Source organism: Spodoptera frugiperda, chromosome 31 (genome assembly GCF_023101765.2).
Source record: "Spodoptera frugiperda isolate SF20-4 chromosome 31, AGI-APGP_CSIRO_Sfru_2.0, whole genome shotgun sequence".
Taxonomy (NCBI): domain Eukaryota; kingdom Metazoa; phylum Arthropoda; class Insecta; order Lepidoptera; family Noctuidae; genus Spodoptera; species Spodoptera frugiperda.
The window spans coordinates 7,871,442-7,889,017 of record NC_064242.1 but is presented as its reverse complement, the minus strand read 5'-3'; the positions used below and the strand labels follow the sequence as shown (position 1 = coordinate 7,889,017).

The following is a 17,576-nucleotide window of genomic DNA, read 5'->3' as shown; positions in this document are numbered from 1 at the left end:
AATGTTACAATAACATAAACTGTTTCCTGAAATCAATCTTTCGAGAGCTTTAAACTGTCAATAAAACTGTCAGATACAGGAATTTGATACAGGCAAAGATGAGCAGCTTGTTAGTCGAGCCGAGTGGGTGCAATCAAGTGCACGACGTGCTCGTTAGACAGGTGTGACGCGTTCGCTTCCGGACACTTGTCAATTAGACGCACAAAGTGCCGACCCGTTGTAACACAATGTGCCACATAAATCCTCCATGTTGACCACAGAAAATCCGTGTCAAACTGGCCTATCTTGATAAACTACTTCTTCAACAATTTTCCTTTAGCAGCGAGTGATACCCAACCTAACCACAACGATTTATACTCTGAGCTTTCTTTTAGGAAAACCTGCATACACATTACACATGATACCAACGTTTGAGTCAGAGATATTTCGCAGCCTTAAATAGGTACGATTTAAGTTTATAGTGAAATAAAAGTTAAGTATGAGCCCGAACATAAACTCAAGGTACGTACTACGATCAATCGTTTTCTTCAGACGTGAAACAAGTAACATTCAGGGTATTGTAATCGCGACAACGACTTACCACCGTATTGGGTGCATTCCAAGCTATATAAGGTTCGATAAATGGAAATTGCACTACATCTAACACTGCAAGCATTTGGGTCGCAAGCGTTGTGACGTCATCGCTCGTAGTGAAAGCCACGGGTTACGAACAATACATGTCGCTTGCGCAAGTCGAGCGATCGTAAGGCAACAATGGCGGTCTAATAGAGCCATTCGTCGTTTCATTGCTTATTCATCCACGCCCCTGACGCCTCCGCAGGCTGCGCCACCGTCGCGATTGACGTCCTCGTGAGACGAAAGACCTTTACGTCTTTACACCATACTGATGTGCAACTATTACTTCACATGTCCCCATTTCACAAAGGCAATTGAAAAAGGCGTTCGACGAATGGAGATTATTGGAAATATCAGCTTTATAGTACTTCTTAGTAAAATATTTATCAATAAGTTGGGCTTCGTATCCACATAATATTTATTTATTTGCATCGTAAACTCTAGGCTTACCAGTTACTAGCAATTACTTAGCACTACGCAAGTAACCCAAGATGTAACTTCCGACTTCATCGTTAGAAATAATATACATCAGAACAGTTAGTCCATAAAACTTCTTGGTCATCAGGAAATTTATTATCTGGATATTTAAGTACACCTATAATTATTATAAGAAAATAATTTTATAACCATACATAAACAAATATGATATCTTTGCTGCACAGGTGAAGTCCTATGGATCGTTAGGAAAGTTACAAAAATAACACAGTTTTGTACATTTCAGGAATCACAAGGGTTTGAATCTGTTACAAACATACTGAATGTCGTAGTCGTTAAAAAGTCGAAAACTTACTAAACAAATAATAAAATCTCATCGAAGTAAAGCAGTTCCCTTCAATAATGGATCGACGAAATAAGAAAAGTGTTCATAGAATCTGAACTAGATACTCCCTCGTGGCTGGTTTGCACTAAACAAAGAGACGTAACAAGAGCGAGCAGTGTGAATTTCTCCAGAGAGCTCAGCATTATTAGGTACTAGGCTGAAGATTGTGATCGCTCGGTTGTGAGCCGTAAGCGTCCCAGCACGACCAGACACTATCCGAAAGGAACGTCGAGATATTTTATTCATAGAGCGAGTGATAAATGAGGAAGGTCGCGCTTGTATCACATTCATTACTGCCTTGCATCTTGCCACGCACACTCTTATCAAAACTTGTTGCCGCCGTGAGGCTCTTCTATACTCTGATCACTTGGGCCTCGCCGCCACCTCAGGGACTTGTTTCAAACGCCATTTGTCGTTCGTAAACAGCTAAACAGCTTATAATTCATTCTGACCATGGCTTTGTTAGTTTTATTTATGATTTGCGAATGCCTCATTCGTAATACAAAGTCGATAAATTATTACCGGGTGTAATTATCATTGGAATGTTAAATTTATTTGGCTTGCAGTCGCGTCAAACTATTGAAAAATTGGGTGCTTATTACCTAAATCAACAAATAAATCAAAGATTTCGAGTCGAGTTTCCAACGAAATTCTTAGAAATGTTCATTATTACTACTTATGACATTATCATTGGCTGATTTAGCACCTTTCTCATAAACGAATTTAAGTTTTGACACAGCTTATGACGTCAAAAAAAAGAAGCATACGATATTTGGTAGTAAAACGTGAAACAATCGCTACGATAAAAACGTGACATTCACAAGCAGTTTTACTGAAAGTACATCTTTATCTTGCAATTTCAGTGCAGGCATCCATAAATATCTGTTATAGAGTGACCAAAAATGTAGTTAATCTACGAGCCCGGTTCAAGTTGCAAAACTGGTTATCTCGACAGCGTTGCAGCGCCAACAACGCTAAAATATAATATTTACTATAATATTCTAACAAAATATGTTATCCCAGTAAGTACACATAATTCCGTGACAAGTCACGATAACAAAGTTTTCAAGGAACGGTTAACAATCGTTCAATTTGTAGTGCCTGGGGCTGAGAACCCTGACAATGGCTGTGCACGCGACCACTACGACTCGACATTCTCATGAGTAGAATAACGCACAACAATCAAGATGTCATTTTTCAACTACCCACGCCGCGAACACACCACGGAGCAAGCGAACAGTAAGAAATATGGCCGACAACACACGCACAACCGACGTACAAAAGAGGCGTCTCGGGGATGTCGCGATACATATCTTTTGACTGAACAACGGACGCCAGTTCACTCCTTCCCTTTTTATATTTTACGCGTAATCGACAAACATAAATGAAATCTAAACAAATGCTATATTATTCAGAAAGTGACAGCGACAACCTGACGCTAACTCAGAAGAATACATTATGCTAATTCGGGTAACGAATAGTAGACAAGCGACATTATTTAGTTAGCAAACACTATTTCTGATTTTACTTATCCAACTTATAATATTAAACTTGAGCCAGCGGAGCGAGTGTCCCAGTCGAATAAAGTAGCTAAGTACTGGGCTCGCGTTTTCTGCAACGGCCATTATGACAATTCACAGAAGGCAGATATAGTAATTTATCGGCTGTAGAAGATGGAAATTTGCGGGCAGAAATGATAATAATTACTGACACGAACCGACGCTTGGGGCTAAAATCCGCCATCCGCTACTAAAGATCACAACTGACCACTAACTCGAAAATTCCACATTCATAACGGGGTAAGCCCTTGGGCACGAACCACACTCGCGAAAGAATCGATGTTCACAGAGACAACATTTTGCGAACAAAACGATTTAATTTAAGTATCAGGTTGAAATTATGACGTAGCTTGTATTTTATAAAGCAATAGTTTCAATAAAATAGGTTCTGTATTTGCGACCAATGACATAAAATATGTAAGTACTTTTAATGTATAAAGCGAGGCGAATAAAATATGCAGCTACATACAAAACCCATATAAGCCCAGCAGATTCACCGTTGCTCAGATAGCATGGCTGGCCTAAGTGGAAACAAATAACACACCGAGGTAAAACTACCCTTATAGGGACAGCTATTGCTATTCGGTAGCATCTTTTGTGTGTGATACAATGGCGCATCGATCGTGCTGGATTGCACGGAAACGTTCAGTAAAACGCTAACGAGTGCCGAGGCAGCGGCTAATTGAAGTTATTGCCATCGCAGGCCCGACGCCCGAATGCCCTGGTGATTAGCGGTAGAAACCATCCTAATTGAGTGTTTCTTTATCGATGCTGTTTGTCACTTCATCGGTCAAATAATCTCGACTCTAATGGGTTGATTGATCGCTTTTACGGTATGGGGAAGCGATATTCATAGCTGGCTAACATATGGAATATTTTCGTAGTTATTATTTACAAAGTAGATATGTACTGGATAACTTATTGAGTAATACGTCGATGTATCGATCCAACAAAGCTGTAGAAAGTGGTCAATTTTTTTAATAATTAGCATAATATGGTTTTGGAAGTGTTGGATAAAAGCTAACTATGGCTAACAATGCCTATTGTAAACGAATATAATTTTACTATGAGTACAAATTAAGTGGTTCTACGCCAATAAATTTCTATTTTATTATTATAAATGAGAAATTTTGTGTGTTTATTTGTATGTTTTTTACTCAATCACGTCAAAACGGCTGAAGGGATCGGGATGAAATGGAACAGGGACAGATTATGGTCTGGAATAACAACACATAGGACACTCTTTTATCCGACGAGAACACGAGCGAAGTTGCGGGCAGAAATTAGGGACCGACCCTATTTATCTCAGTTAAGGTACATGGAGCGACTACTATCTGCTCTCAAGAATCCGCTATATTTACGGACTTCGGGTATCACCCAATAACATCATCTCTTGTTCTTTCAAGTCTTTCTTTACGTAACAGAAGTTCTTGTTAATGAATAACTCATCCTCAATTACTGAACCTTTCATTAAACACGACATTTACGTAATTGCAAAGAACAACGACAAAAGCGACATATGTTCACAAGGAATTCATTTAATTAAACAAATAAATACTCTTATAAACAACAATAAAATTACGATGTCAAACCAATGTTTTACACATCAAAACTTATTATTGCACGTAAATTATTTACTTATGTAAATTATTGCACATTGCACGTACATCAATGAATAAAAAAGTGTTTCAGAGTCGATACAAAAATTGTGGACAATCAATATGTTTTGTATCTCATGTCTATGAGCCCCTAGCACGCGTCGAGTTATCTTGTAAAACAGTTAGGTACGTAACAGTAAACCATAAAAACAATTATTTTTTCTTTTCAGGGTTTTTTTTTTGAGGTGGTAATATCATCCAATGACTTCTCCCGCCTTGGGCGAGGCGAGAGGGAGTGTCAGACTATTACTGACTAAAAACCACCCCGTTCCTACTTCGTGTCGGATCCCCGGTAAAACCCCTAGGTAGTCCGCAGCTCCGGATCAGGCATCAGCCCTACTGGGCCCCATCTGTTCTTTTCAGGGAATAGCAGGCGAGTACACGAAATACCGAAGGTCATCGATCAGCGCCGCCCATTGATACCCGCAATACTAGACTAGTCACAAGAACGTTGTCATCCTTTAATTTACACTATCTTTTTAAACCTTCCCTGGACTTTCACAAATACTATATATAATAATTCAAGACCAAAATTAGCTAGATCAGTCCAGCCGTCTTCGAGTTATAGCGAGACTAGCGAACAGCAATTGATTTTTATATATAGAGATTATTATATTATGTTCAACATACCTGTTAAATGATTCCCAGTGAACTCGAAATCGTCGTCTTGATCCCAATGTTTTAGTGACAAGTTGCCCAACGGTGTTGCGTTCGCGAACTCCAAATTAGCGAAATGCCAATCCAATATTTGTCTGTCACGCACCGACAAATATACGGAACTAAAACCAAAACGGATTTTTTTATTATAAATACGGTAGTTTCCTACTAGTCAAATTCAATACTTTTATCTAAATGTCAAAAACGTTACTTTTCTATGAATTTTGTAGGAGATCGCAACCTATGACGTCATAACTCTTTTGCGTCAAATACCATACATATTATGTTAGTTCAAGATAAAATTAAATTCAAAACTTTTCAGCAAATACAATTTATTTTCAGTCATCAACCAAGTTTTAATTAACAATTTCCCGCCATTTTTAAATATATCATTTGACGTTCCATTTTTAAGCAATTATTTTTAAATCAATTTATACATATACTTTATGGAGTCATAAAAGAGGTTTAATATACCTATTTATTATTATTTACTCCTATGAGTAATACTTAATAATTAAATAATATTTGGCTAGATCCGTCTGGTGTTACTAGTGGTTGTTAACACATACTTACTTCTCTAAAATTCGCTAGAAAAATTAAATAAATAAGTATATCGTCAAATTAATGAATGAAAGTGCGATTCTTTCGGGATATTTTATTATATTGAAATGTCAAAATAATATATTTTTGACCTAGGAAACTACCAAATTCTTTGTGTGTATTCAGGTCGTTAAAGAGGTCTTTGACCAACTGAGGATAGACAGCAGCAACAACAGTAATCAGGATAAATTTATCTTTATCATTACTCTTATTTAAAACATCTACAAACCTGGGTGGATTAGTTTCCAGATGCGCCAACTTTTCCTCAATGGTAGCGTTGGTTGAAACCAGGGTCTCATACTCATTGCACAGCAAATTCATTTCTCTATTGAGGCGTCTAAAATTAAACTCTTGCAAGATACTTGCGTCCCCAGTCGCACCTTTTTCTCTCTCTACGAGCAAAGCATCTTTCTCAGCCTTCATAGATTGCAAGAGCTCTTTAATATCCGACATTCTGGAAAAAGATTTTGATATAAATATCTCCTTTTTGAAAGTAAATCAATGAAGTTTTGTTGATAGATTTGGCTATTAAATTTTCGCACATTTTCTGCGAAGCTTACATATATCAAAATTCATAGTCAAGGAGCCAAGTACTGATAGGTTTCTTATTATTATGCAAAAATTTTACTTGATATACTAAATTTTATTTAACAGAATTTAAACAAAATTTACTACTTACTTATTTATATTCGACTTGAGCCTTTCTTGCAATGTTATGACAGCCTTTAGATGTTGGACCTAGAACAAAATTAATCTCTGGTCATTGTGGAAGTTTTACAGCGTAATATGTCGTATATTCGTGCGATACGTTCAATTTTTGCCAAATAGTTTTCCTTGTGTAACAAAGGAGACTTAAAACACAACTTTCAAAAAAGTGAGTACCCTAATGAAAGCTACCGTTTTTGCTCACCAGATGGCGCTAGTGAATAGTGAGCACTGTTTCTGGCTGATTTCCTATTATTTTTTAAACGTTACCCCACACTAAGAATTCTACTGAGTCGTGAGTGCGTTTACAAACATACAATTACACATTCACATGACACCCGAAACAACAATTTGTGGATCACACAAAGTGTTGCTCAGTGCGGGAATCGAACCCGCTACACGGTGTACGACAGTCAGTTGCCCAGCCACCGCGCCAATGGTCTATTCATTGTATTGTTTAAATAGAAATCACGCTACATTAACGCTATTGGTTAAACAAAAAAACGGTAGCCCTCTTTAAACGGCTGCTATGGATGCCTTCCCTACGATCGATACATCACATCTACGACTGTGTTCGTGTAATACCTGTTTATGTTTAACATTCTTCTGTTGAAGTTTGATAACCCACTCCAGTGCTTGGCCGAGAGAGACAGGTGTATCGTTGTAGTAATTGAAATCCACTTGGTGAGAGAGATAAGACGTAGCATCTAGAAGACGGTTGAATTCACGCTCCACCTAGAAAAATAAAAGCATCCCCGTCAATATTAAGAAATTAATAGTTAGTAAGAAAAAACATGCTTTTAATATAATGCTGGTTTGACTTCAACAGATTTTGTTAGCAGTCAAAGTCTTAATTGTATGGACTTATCCTAATTCATTGACTTGTCTTATAATAAACTGCAATATATAATTCATACATACAACAGCTGAAATATACAACAGTAAAATATTTTGCTTACCATTTCATCCTTATGCTTAGGCACCTGATTTCCTGTAGCTTCATATAGAGGACACTTCTGTTTGATCTTGTGCAATTCCATATTCATTTGTACCGACAGAGTTGTTACTGGGTTACCACCCAAACCAGTCACCACCATAGCTCCTGGAAAATGAAAAAATAGGATTTAGTATGACAAACGTTTCAGTTTGAATTTTTTATTCTTGCAGAGATGTCAGTACCCTTAGTACGAGTTTGCTTTACGTAGAACGAAATCGAAACAAGAGTGCTTTCGGTGCTCTGACTGGATCATTCATTCGTGTGGGTCAATCAAACTGTTACTGAATGTTTAGATATTCTAGTTCTTGCCACTCTTTGTTACATATTATACATGGGGTTCATCAAATATTATGAAAACACACCGTTTTGTATATCATTTCATCATCAAAAAAACAATGTAACAGAAATAATGCTTTAAAACTCAAATACATTAATGTTTAATCTTTCAGTATTCATCTTACCTAAGTCTGCTACGTAAGGTCCTTTCCGGTAAGTAACAATTCTGCCACCCACTCTATCTCTCCCTTCAAGTATAACCACTTCGCATCCAAATGACTGCAGTTGTCTAGCTGCAGCCAAACCAGACACCCCTGAAATAAGAATATTAAACCTTATATTGATGACTTCAAGTTTCAAAATGAAATGATTTTTTTTAATTATACATGAATATGTTTTAGTTTAAAAGGACAGTTTGTTAAGTTACAGTTTAAACATTAAACATTTATTACAGTATACACTGTAATAAACAAGTTAACTCAATTAATTAAGATATAATGGAGGCTATGTTTAAAGTTTTAAATATAGTTCCAAGTTGTAATAACACATCAAAACACAAATTCTAATTTAAAAAAACCTCACACTTTTTATCGTCGAAGGCATAGGTGCACATTACAGCACATAGTACCACTGTACAATGTACACCCAGTCTTCACGATTTATGTTATAAGTCCTACGTAAAGGGGGTGAGCCTATTGTCGAAATTAAAAAATTATACAGAATGAATACAAAATCTGCAGAAAGGCAGTCATGTAGAAACAGAAAACTGTCTAATGATATTCATACCTGCACCAATAATAATGACTTTTGGTCTCTGCTTTCCTTTTGGAGGGGTTGGTATAGGAGTAGTTCGCTCATAGATACCATAGTTTATAAAACCATGTCTCTCCAAAAATGCATGAGTTCTCATTACTAGAGCTGGATCACCATTGTAAGGAGGCTGTAAAGTTAATTTAAATAGATAAATAAGTCATTGTTTACTAATCTAATAATAAATCACTGTGTGTGTGCCTGTGACAATAAGTGTACTTATTATTACATGAATACAATATGAATGTTTAAGAGAATAGTAGCTATATCTAGTGGAATGTTAATTATTAGTAGCATGCATTTATTTAACTCATTTCATTAATACAAACACATACTGTAGGAAAACAAATGAAACAAGCTAATTGTAAATGCCCAAAAATATAAGTTTATTTATGAAATTATACCACAACAACAGCCAATCCACTACACTCAAAGATCAGTTTATATTCTTTAATTATAAAATTATACAATACTAGCTGACCCAGCGAACTTCGTACCGCTTTCGCGTAGCAATGATGCTCTACTTTATTTTGTATAGCTGAGTTATGTATGAGTCCCTATTCAATTTGAATTGGAATCTATAAATATCCTCCATATAAAAATGAATCCATAATTTCCTGATCTCACTATACCTGAAAAGGACTTTACTAATTTTAAAAAAAAAACAAAATATATTTTCATAATAGTGTTTATTTCATAGGATTCAATCATTTCACTGTCCTGCAAGCGCCTTATCGGCTCTGATGACAATTTTGTGATTATCTGATGGCATGCGATCTAATGCATTTGTGAATGTCTAATGCATCGGTCTAATGCAACTAATTATTGTGTTGAAGGAAAAATGTTTGAAGTTGTTCATCACAATGGATCTCTTTACTGAGTTGTTGTGTGCGCAACGACTTCTCTTGCTGAATTGTCCATAAAATATATTTGCAAAAATGTATAGTCTTCAACAGGCACTGGCAATAAGGAACCTGTTTGATGATATATTTGAATCCCTGAATCTGCAAGAATATAAATATGTATACAGGTAGTTGTATAGCAAATTGTATCACCATGTGGCTCGCAAAATACTGCCACAATACTTTACATCATTTCAAATTAAAACTACTTTTAACCTCGACATTAAACAGCCTTCCACGGCAGCTTTAGTTTACCAAGAACATCTTGTTCATGCCACTATAAAATACAACATGTTATAAATGTTGCTGATTAAGTCTTCGGATTATAGACTATTATTATGTATTTGATTTATTGTTTACAAAACCCGACTGCATAAAAAACACTTTAAATAAAAACTGAAAAGTAAAAAACAAGCTTAGTCTAAAAGTGTAGATAGCAATGCTATTACCACAAAATTAAATAATTTCATAATCAATACACAAAAAATAATAATCTTATGCGAAACATAATTGAGTGCAACAGTCGGGACCCATATTGAATGATTTTAGTCTAGTTTATTTAATGGGTCCCGACTGTTACACTTAATTATGTTTCGCATAAGATTATTATTTTTTGTGTATTGATTATGAAATTATTTAATTTTGTGGTAATAGCATTGCTATCTACACTTTTAGACTAAGCTTGTTTTTTACTTTTCAGTTTTTATTTAAAGTGTTTTTTATGCAGTCGGGTTTTTTAATTTTTTAAATTTATTTATTTTTATTTAACACTTTTTAGTTAGTTATAATACGGCTATGTGTTTCTCAAGATTTCACCCGCGACACGAGAGAACTACTTCCAATACCAAGATAATAAAAAAATAACACACGTCGATCCAGTTATTTTAGATTGATTGCGTAACACAAAGAGAGTAAAGGAATTAGAAAAAGAAGAAGGATTAAGGGCAGTAAAATTTACTATTTTACAAATTTCGTAAACGGTCTAATTCTTTAAAATAATTTTCGTTGTGTGGACTATTTAATATTTTTTTTTGGATCTTTTATTGTGAGGGGTTTTTGTCCGTAATAGTATTAATCCTTATCCTTTTAAATAGTCTATTAATTTTCTACATTAAATGAAGATAAAATTTGCTCTTTACACTGTTTCAAAATTTCTACTAGTTTTAGACAAAAAACGGTCTTTACAGTTGACGCGTCGCATGGGCTATAGGTAAACGACTATGTAGATAGATTCCTTATTTAACGTTCAGCAAAGCGAGGGCGGGTCGCTAGTCCTTTATTTATAAATAAATTCATTGTAAATAATTTAGTTAAGACGTACTTTTATTATCACTTTTCACTTTTAAGTTCAGATACCGCTAGTCAATCGCGTCGCGTAGTACCTATACGAGTATTTAGTTTGGATAATAAAGAACATAATTGCACATAGTATTTTTTTCTATATGTCAGTGATATACCATTTTGGAATCCTCATGATTAGCTCTTTAATTTGATACACATATTGTAGCAAATAAAAAAAAATTATTTTTTTACTCCTATCTAGGGCGCCTCACGGCCGCCATGTTGGTTTTTGTTTTACGTCACATATCTAAGAACACTTGGGTAATTAAGACGAATCCAACGATACCCTGATTGTCGAAATCCATCAAGCCGTTTCGAAGAAATGAGGTAATAAAGAATATTAGGCTCATACATACAAGATACGCGCGAAAAACATAACCCTTCCTTGGCAGTCGGGTAAAAATAAACACATCACTGACTCGACATATTTTGCACCAGCTACATGGTTTTAAAACTAAAAAAAAACGTTTGCCATGATACTTACTTGCTAAAAGTAGGCAAAAAATTGTCTCGTATAACTTTTGTTGCCCCAAATGATGTCATTTGAAAGCAATTATTGTACTGCTGGATATGAGTCAAAAAATGAATGTAGTGGCTCTGGTGGCGGTACCAATGGCGTCAATTTGACTTGGCCGCTGGCGCAACACAATCCAGGGGCTTCATTTTTTAATTTCAATCCCAATGTGGACACACAATGTTCATTAGTCCAATAGAACTGTAATGAATTGCCACATTATAACTGAATGCAGCTTTGTGGGGATTAAACACAACATTTCTATCTTGATATCGATTCAGTTCAAGTTCATTTCGCGCTTCGCGTTGCTCATCAGTTTGATTTGCTCTTATATTTCTTTGACTTGCCGTATTTCGAGTTCTGCCGCCTAAGCTTGTACGTCTGGTTGGTAGCATTGTTAAAAACGAAATTCCAACTGAAAATAAAAAGCTCTCATACATTTTCTGCATAACCGTGTATACCAAATTGTAGTATTGTGTAGTCACCAAAAGTTACTAAAAATCAATAATGAAGATGTGAACTTACCTTGATTAACAAACACTTATTAGCAAATAAAAATCTTCTTAGTCTTTAAAACTCGAAGAAATATTAAGATAATCTCTCAGAAATATTGAAAAATATACATTTAATTTTGCATATTTTAAAAAACGCGCAATACGAATGTCAATGTCATTCACACCAATAGACTATATTGAAAGAGCATCGTTTGTTCGAAAACGTGAATAGAAACTTTAATTTACACAAAATAAATTTCTGAACACACGCGTAACTGTTGATAATTTGTCATTATTTCTGAACGCACGCATAATTAATATTTGAGGAATTTCTATTAATGCTTAATGCAATTTTCAACATTTTCAATAGATTAAAAAAAATACAGACAATTGTTTATTCACCCTTTTCATAGTTTATGCATAAATGTCAATTATTATTTACAGAATTTGAATTTAGAAACAACAAATATTTGACATGTACAAATGAAAATTTATCGAATCTAGCTTTTGCCCGCGACTTCGTCCGCGTAGTGGTGTTAGTGGTCAAAATGCTGCCGTATGTTATCTAAAATGTGAATTACTTGAGAATATGTTGCTGTTAGCATTTTTAAAGATTCCAAAGAAACCACGACCGCCAATTCATCATTTTATAATCATGATGAAAAGTAGCCAAGGTTATCTATATTATTATCCTTTAATTTCCTATATATTGCCTATCAATAAAAAAATACATTGTTTCGTTGTTATATTCCAAAAAAAAAACATTCGTGCAAGCGTAACCTCAACACAAACAGGATTACTTTCGCATTCATAACATTAGTATGGTAGTAGGGATATTGGCGATTTAAATAAGTATATGTGTATTTAAATAAGAATCGAACGCGAGTGAAGCCACAGGCAACGTATTAACGAAAATGACGAATTTTCAAGTAAACATTAATCTCCTCTATTAAACATACTATGCCTTCTACCCTTTTTATTAAAAAGTAGCCTATGTTCTTTCGCTCCTCATTAAGTGTCTAAATACAAAATTTTACTGTTACAGCTTTAAAAATGACGAATTTCCATATGACTATTCAACCCCTATTTTTACCCACTCTCCCCTATTTTTTTGCAATAAAAAGTAGACCATGTTCTTTCGTTCCTCATTAAGTATCTAAATACAAAGTTTTACTGTTACAGCTTTTAAAATGACGAATTTCCATATGACCATTTATCCCTTATTTTTACCCATTCTCCGCTATTTTTTTGCAATAAAAAGTATCAAGGTCTATTCTATCTCAGTACTAAATTCCATCAAAATCGGTTCACTGGTTTAGGCTTGAAAGCGTAATTACAGACAGACAGAGTTACTTTCGCATTTATAATATTAGTAGGGATTCTGTGCTCCAAGTCTTATTCAATAGCATTTGTTTTTTAGTATCCAATAGCATTTATCCAACAATGAACTTTATCCAATAGCAATAAAGCTCAAATTGACTCTACGTATTAGTTAGAAAACGTTTGTATGGGATAAAGAAAAGGGCTGTTTTTAGGGCTTTTCCGTCAATTATTTGATTTTTTCTCACCTTTTAAACCTTCCCTAGACCTCTACGAATAATTCAAGACCAAGATAAGATAAATCCGTTCAGCCGTTCTCGAGTTTTAGCGAGACAAAGGAACAGCAATTGATTTTTATATATATAGATAGATAGATAGATAGATAGATGACAATTACCTCCATTTTCTGCACAGCCAGTTCCTGAGTCAACTGTTTCTTAGGATCTTCAAACCAAAGCTTTAAAATTCTGTTCCTTATTTGAACAAATGCATGACTTGACGCTCCTTGTAAATCAGAGAAACATTCAGCTTCCAGAGATGACATCTTGTCAAATGGTAACCGTGATTGAAATGCTGCACCTTCGAGGCTGTAAAAACATTATTGTAACTTCAATGAATTAGTCAATTTTATAAAGGGATAGTCTTCAAACAAACGATAAAACAGTTGCTACAGGGCACTTTTCGGTTTTTCGAAAAATTATCAGTAGTAGCACTGAACCTGGAATTGTGGCCAGTATATGGTAATAGGCTGACCCCCTATTATATGGGACTTATTTATTACACACAAATGGTGAAAAGTAGGTCTTTTTTCTTTTCTTTTTTTTAAAAAACGTTGCCCCACATTAGGATATTCTCCTGTGTCGTGGGTGCGTTTACAAACATACAAGTTCACATACACATGACACCCAGACCCGGAACAACAATAGTTCATCACACAAAGAGTTGTTCCGTGCGGGAATCGAACCCGCGACACGTTGCACGGCAGCCAGTTGCCAAGCCACCGCGCCAACCGTGCAGTCATTGTGTATTATGTACATTTTATAACGACATTACGTGCCGTAATGTGCACCTCTGCCTACCCCTTGGGGGATAAAAGGGAGTTGTTGCTTAGTTGGGTGGGTCTCCTTAGGATAACAAATAGGGAAGAATACAAGCTTCGTAAGTATGAATTAAAGATGCATGATTATAAGTACCTGTTGAGCATTTCTTTGTAATTAATTTCCTCAATATCATCATTCTTAGAATCATCAGTTTTTGATTCATCCTTTTTCTCCTTCGCATCTTTACCGTCGGTGTTACGACTTGAAGACGACTCCCTGCGACCTCCGACCGATGTAGGACTTGACGATGTGATCTTACTCTTTTCCGATTGATCAGATTCAGAATCATCTTGTTTCAATTTCTCATCCAGTTCCCGGGTTTCTACCTGTGCGATCGATAAACATAACCTAGTCATCAAAACAAATAATATAAAGGACTCCAGCAAAATATTTGCAAGTCTATAACAGTAACATACCTTTGCACGTTTCCTACGACTCATTTTTGCTATAAATTGTTGAAGAATAAGCCGTAAATTATAGAAAAATTTAGAAGGAATCGGGAACTTCAAGTTCAAAACAAAATAAACGAAGGACTGACAAGTGACAGTAATGAATGACACTGACAACAACAAAATGAATTTGACATTTTGTCAACTGACTTGACATCTGATGTTTTTTTTTAATAAAGAAACCCAACGCCTTGCTTTTTAGTTCCCAGTCAGTGGTGGTGCAGCGTGATTGTATCATAATAATATTTCTCATTTATTTTTATTTATTTATTAACAGCAATTTAACAGCTTATTTAGTAAAGTGCACGAATAAGGTGACAAATTGATATGGAATCCACCTACGACAGATTTTAACAGCATGCATTGATGCAATCCTTTTTTTCAATGTCCTTGCATACATTGTGTAAAATCAGGGAAGTGAGCAAAAAAGTAAGAAATTCCATATGTAGCTAAATAAGACAAATCTCACTATAAGTGCAACCATGATGGAAGAAAAAGACACAAGAAAAAAAAATACTAGTAACGTTGTAAGTTATATTCATGATAATGCCAAGGTGTAATAGGACGTGATTATATGCTCATATAATAAAAAGCGGAATATCTAACTTCAAATTTTCAAACAATCATGAGATATTTTATCCCCTTGATTAAAAGAGAGTTTAAATTTTTGAAACCATTTGTCTGCGATCATCGCTAATAAATGAAACTCTTGAAGTTTCAGGTCAAAGGGTTTGTTTTATTTAATAAGATACATTTCTTAAAAATATTTTGTGCGATAACAAACATACATAAGTAGTATTTTAACTTTAAAACGATTTCCTAAAGTGATTGTACAGTGGGCCTTCTTCGGCGTATCCAGCAACTTCTTGTGGTACTATAGAACTTTCATCGATGCTACCACAGGGACGGCACATACATTCCAAAGGAGCTTTAGTTGTGATCTGCAAAGAAAATTTACGTTAAAATAAATATTTTTTATATTCCTCGGCCTTAGAGTGCACCTTCCGAATTAGGCATACCTTATTAGGTAAGATTATAACATAACTAGCGAAAAGTGCATATTCGTGACGATGTATTATGTGTTCTTCTAGCTTAGCTACTCCTTCGGGGATTAAGGCATGTGTGTCGTTACCAATGTGAAAATATGTCTTAACAATTACTTTATTTTGATACATCACCTTTCTTAGTTTTCTTTCCTCGCTCTTAGCCTTAGGGCACAACAGAACAACGGTAGCCTCACGTTCACCGGATTCTTGGCAGCAATTACAGGTACGTTCCATTTGCCAGATTTTGCTTCCAGACACCTGTAAACGTAGAATAAAACATCATGTTCACTTTTCAAAAAGTTTTATTTTAGCTAATGCACACTTTTTTTGTCATTTTCCGTACTTACCTGTACATAACTCGAGCACTTTCCAATACAAGCGAAGGACGGTATGGCTTTAGGAATACATCCGGGATGTTTAAGGATATGAATAACAGGTGTCATTTGACACTCTTGTCCTGCAAACAAAAACAAAATTTAAAAATTAAAAACTGGACATAAACTCTTCCTGCTGTGTGAGAATTCTTAAATTCAAAAATTAATTACCTGGAGGGAGTTGCACTTCCACTGATTGGGCCCTTACAGGTCTATCATTAATTTGAACAGCCGACAAAAATACTAAACATAAAGAAATTATGTCAAAACGGAACATTTTGCTGTAAATTGAATGATTAACTTTAAATTCGTCTTAATCCTTTGATAGGCGAAACTGTTGTATGAATTATCGGCTAATCCCATCAGTATATAAAGGCACCACGCATTAGTAGAAAAGTCGTACCCTTCTCACGCGACATGAAACTCATTTTAGTGAGAACAACTTCGAACACGTGGACCTACAGCGCTGACAAGATTTAATCGATCTTTAATGGATACTCAGCGGGAGCTATAAATAATGTTTTGTTATATTTAACTAAAGAAAATAATATTAAGATAAAAAATCTAGTAAGTACGAAGAAAAAGCAATGGTTTACCTTTTATTTATTATATTGTAGGTACTGATACCTGTCTGATCCTTATATGAAAACTGAACCTATAATACCTTTTTCACAGGTTCTGATTAAATCTAGATTAGATTGACTGGTTAATAATTTGGCGTATATAATTAGGTGTTTCATATTATATGTGTCAGTTAAGCGTTTTCGCCATTGCCGGACAAGACTACCCAATGTTTCTAGCAGATACCACAGGCATCGGTGTGTGAGCTCAAATGAGTTTTAAAATCCCTGATAGGAGAAAAATCTATTCCATTTGTTTGTTTTCAGCAATGTTTTGTAATGACCTTGCCCTATGTAAAAAGTATGACACACACATATAAATAAAGATTACTACCGTTTCTGGATATAAACTTGGGGTCACAGCCGTATTATCCCTTAGACAAACCAGCCAAGTACCTAGGGCGCCAGGTAACAGAAGAGCGCCACAAGACCCACGTGCCCAACTGCCCATATTGTGGCGGCAGCGTCAGATAAATATTAGGGCACCTGTTATTTTTTTAACGTTGCCCCACTCTCGTATTTTCTTCTGTGTCGCAGGTGCGTTTACAAATAATGAACTTACGTTCACATACTCATCACACCGAGACCCGATACAGTAATTTTTGGGACACACAAAGAGTTGCTGCGTGCGGGAATCGAACCCGCTACACGTTGCGCGGCAGCTGGTTGCCCAGCCAGCGCTTTCTAGATTTAATCGGCCTCCAGGTGAGGTAGGTTGT

The 17,576-nt window shown here is 35.5% G+C and overlaps 2 protein-coding genes across 2 annotated transcripts in view; both read right to left on the bottom strand.

Moving 5' to 3' along the window:
- Positions 1–14,949, bottom strand: part of LOC118276484 (lysine-specific histone demethylase 1A) — a 247,857-nt gene extending 232,908 nt beyond the window's left edge. The window contains exons 1-10 of the mRNA XM_050707333.1: positions 14,785–14,949; positions 14,462–14,694; positions 13,666–13,855; positions 8,674–8,827; positions 8,073–8,201; positions 7,574–7,716; positions 7,200–7,349; positions 6,589–6,647; positions 6,139–6,363; positions 5,283–5,431 (exon numbers count right to left, since the gene is read on the bottom strand). Coding sequence (XP_050563290.1) covers positions 5,283–5,431; positions 6,139–6,363; positions 6,589–6,647; positions 7,200–7,349; positions 7,574–7,716; positions 8,073–8,201; positions 8,674–8,827; positions 13,666–13,855; positions 14,462–14,694; positions 14,785–14,808 — 1,456 coding nt within the window. The 5' untranslated portion in view covers positions 14,809–14,949. The remainder of the gene's footprint in view (positions 1–5,282; positions 5,432–6,138; positions 6,364–6,588; positions 6,648–7,199; positions 7,350–7,573; positions 7,717–8,072; positions 8,202–8,673; positions 8,828–13,665; positions 13,856–14,461; positions 14,695–14,784) is intronic.
- A 583-nt stretch (positions 14,950–15,532) lies between these two features.
- On the bottom strand, positions 15,533–16,562 carry LOC118276337 (bursicon). The gene is made up of 4 exons (XM_035594609.2): positions 16,409–16,562; positions 16,211–16,320; positions 15,996–16,121; positions 15,533–15,758 (listed from the first exon to the last, which is right to left on the bottom strand). Exons 1-4 carry the CDS (start codon positions 16,512–16,514, stop codon positions 15,624–15,626), a joined length of 477 nt encoding a protein of 158 aa, XP_035450502.2. The 5' UTR covers positions 16,515–16,562; the 3' UTR covers positions 15,533–15,623.
- Positions 16,563–17,576: the final 1,014 nt, after the last annotated feature.

Excerpts from the sequence above, each read along its gene's own strand:
- LOC118276337 (XM_035594609.2), bottom strand. The coding sequence starts at position 16,514 with ATGTTCCGTTTTGACATAATTTCTTTATGTTTAGTATTTTTGTCGGCT. Across the intron at positions 16,321-16,408 it reads GGAAGTGCAACTCCCTCCAG|GACAAGAGTGTCAAATGACA; the intron begins GTAATTAATTTT and ends TTTTGTTTGCAG. Across the intron at positions 15,759-15,995 it reads AGGAAAGAAAACTAAGAAAG|ATCACAACTAAAGCTCCTTT; the intron begins GTGATGTATCAA and ends TTTTCTTTGCAG.